The 2,735-nt window shown below is 46.8% G+C and overlaps 1 protein-coding gene across 1 annotated transcript in view; it reads right to left on the reverse strand.

Moving 5' to 3' along the window:
* The window catches only part of LOC143280354 (cytochrome P450 2J5-like), a 23,121-nt gene extending 21,032 nt beyond the window's left edge, over nucleotides 1-2,089 (reverse strand). The window contains exons 1-2 of the mRNA XM_076584988.1: nucleotides 2,084-2,089; nucleotides 751-859 (exon numbers count right to left, since the gene is read on the reverse strand). Coding sequence (XP_076441103.1) covers nucleotides 751-859; nucleotides 2,084-2,089 — 115 coding nt within the window. The remainder of the gene's footprint in view (nucleotides 1-750; nucleotides 860-2,083) is intronic.
* Nucleotides 2,090-2,735: the final 646 nt, after the last annotated feature.

Genomic DNA, 2,735 nt, shown 5'->3' on the forward strand with positions numbered 1-2,735 from the left:
ACACACACACACACACACTGTGTCAGTGATGAATAAAGACTAGCCAGATAAGTCTGGAGATGGCACTGAAGGAACTCGTTGTGAAGCACGCACGCATGTACACACGCACACACACACACACACACACACACACACACACACACACACACACACACACACACACACATTAAGGAACTCATTATGAAGGACTCACACACACACACACACACACACACACACACACACACACACACACACACACACACACACACACACACATTGAGGAACTCGTTGTGAAGCACACACACACACACACACACACACACACACACACACACACACACACACACACACACACACACACACACACACACACACACACATTGATAAGCAGTCAGATGAACCTGGCGGTGGCGTCACTGAAGGGACTCGTTGTCCGGCACACGGCTGTCTAGAGGAAGGAGTTCCTCATGCGCTTGGTCCTGGCCCTGATACACACAGCAGTCGCTCAGAAGACTCCCTCCTGGACTCACAAGCAGTCAGCACCTGGTGGAGTGGGCCGGCTGGCGTCCGCTGCACGGACCTTGTGCAGCTTGCTGAGAGCAGCGCCCTGGAACAGCATATCCAGGCTTCCCCCGAAAACGAAGTATGGCTGCCTACATGGCGGGGTGAAAACGGTCGTACACGTAAAAGCCTACTCGTGTACATACGAGTGTACGTGGGAGTTGCAGCCCACGAACGCAGAAGAAGAATAAGCATATCCAGGCTCACCGAGGACAGAGGCCGCCTTGTTGATGACCTTCTCCAGCCTCTCCACGTCCTGCCTTCTTGGTGCTGCTCTCCTCAAGGAGGAAGGTGGCACAATCGTGAAGACGCTGAGCTGCCAATAATATACAGTCCGTGAGGGTCTGGGTTCGAATCCCGCTCTCGCCCTTTCTCCCAAGTTTGACTGGAAAATCAAACTGAGTGTCTAGTCCTTCTGATGAGACGATAAACCGATGTCCCGTGTGGCGCACTGAAGAAGAACTCATGGCAACGAGAGTGCTGTCCTCTGGCAAAATTATGTTTAAATAAATAAAAAAATTAAAAAAATCCACTGGTGATACGTGCACAAATATAATTATCATTCTATGCATGCACCCAAGGCTTGACAAGCGCGTTGGGTTATGTTCCTGTCAGGCATCTGCCCAGCAAAATGTGGTGGATTTGTCCGAACGCAGTGACTGACGCCTCGAGAAACTGAGACTGGTGGTGCTCCTCCAGTAGCCCAGCTGGTTGAAGGCCAGCACGCTGTGGACAGAGGGGGGACTGGTAGAGGCTCCAGGGACTGACCTTGATTACACTGTCTCGATCAGCTTCTTCAGGAAGAAAGAGTCTCTGGGTGGTGACTGGCTTTCTTGAAGAACAGAATCGGCGTTGGGGGACCAGTCAAGCCGGTTTAAATTTACCAATTGCTGCCACCAGCAGCAGAGCTTTCGTTTTGTCGTTGTTGTTAGCTTTGCAGCTGATGTCATTTGGCTTACCAGTTGTAGTTGCTACAGTATTGTATTGTATTGTATTGTATCGTATTGTATTGTATTGTATTGTATTGTATCGTATCGTATCGTATCGTTTTGCGTTGCGTTGTGTTGCTTTGTGATGCGTGTTTTTGTGTGTGTGTGTGTGTGTTTTGTTGTTGTTGTTGTTGTTATTGTTTATTTGTTTGTTGGTTTGTTTGGTTTTTTTGTCACAACTGATTTCTCTGTATGACATCTGCCCATCTGCCTGCCTGCCTATCTGTCTGTCTCTCTCTTTCTCTCTCTCCCCGTCTCTCTCTCTATCTCTGTCCGTCTCTCTCTGTCTGTTTTTTTTCTGTCTGTCTCTGTCTCACTGTCTATTTTTCTGTCTCTGTCTGTGTCTCTGTGCCTCTGTCTCTGTCTGTCTGTCTGTCTCTGTCTATGTCTGTCTCTGTCTGTCTGTCTGTCTGTCTGTCTGTCTGTCTGTCTCTCTCTCTCCATCACCGACCGACAAAACAAAAACTCGTCCTCATCAGAGAGTACGTTGATAAAGACATGGCCAGGAATTCAGACGGAATGTCTGGAGCTGTAAACAATACTCACTCCACCGACATGGTTGCCATTTTTTTGGGGCCTTTCTTTTGGGCCGTCGTGATAAATAATAACGTCACCACGGGGACTTGGGGGTGGGGTGGGAGGAGGGGGGTGGAGCCGAGTGGGAAGGGGAGGAGGGGTGGTGGTGCGGTGGTGGTGGTGGAAGGGTTGACGAGAGCACATAACCATTTTTGTCATTTTTCTCTTTTCTCCCGCAGACGGGGAAGGGTTGGAAACTGGGAGAAAATAATTCAGTTATGTGGAGAATCTAAAGGAAACAGCTCTTGTGTGTGTGTTGTTTTTTTTGCGTTTTTTTTTTCTTTTTTTGTCGTTGTTGTTGTTTTTCTTCTTCTCTACTGATGAATTAGATTGAGGCATATTCGTTTTGTCTATTACGTCTGCTAGTTGTTGTTTTTTTGTTTTTTGTTGTTGTTTTTTGTTGCTGTTGTTGTTTTCATTTTGTCTTTTTTGTGCCCGGTCTTTCTCGGGTCGACCACCGTTTTATTTTGTATAATAATTTATTATGTCAATTCAGAAGAAAAAAAATTACAACCGAATACAGTGAACATTAACAATAACAGATGTCCGTCTTTATAGTCCATTACACAATCAACTCAAAACGAGACAATAATCAAAACCAATACCCGGCATTCCATAATTGTGTCA

Source organism: Babylonia areolata, chromosome 3, assembly GCF_041734735.1.
Source record: "Babylonia areolata isolate BAREFJ2019XMU chromosome 3, ASM4173473v1, whole genome shotgun sequence".
NCBI classification, from domain to species: domain Eukaryota; kingdom Metazoa; phylum Mollusca; class Gastropoda; order Neogastropoda; family Buccinidae; genus Babylonia; species Babylonia areolata.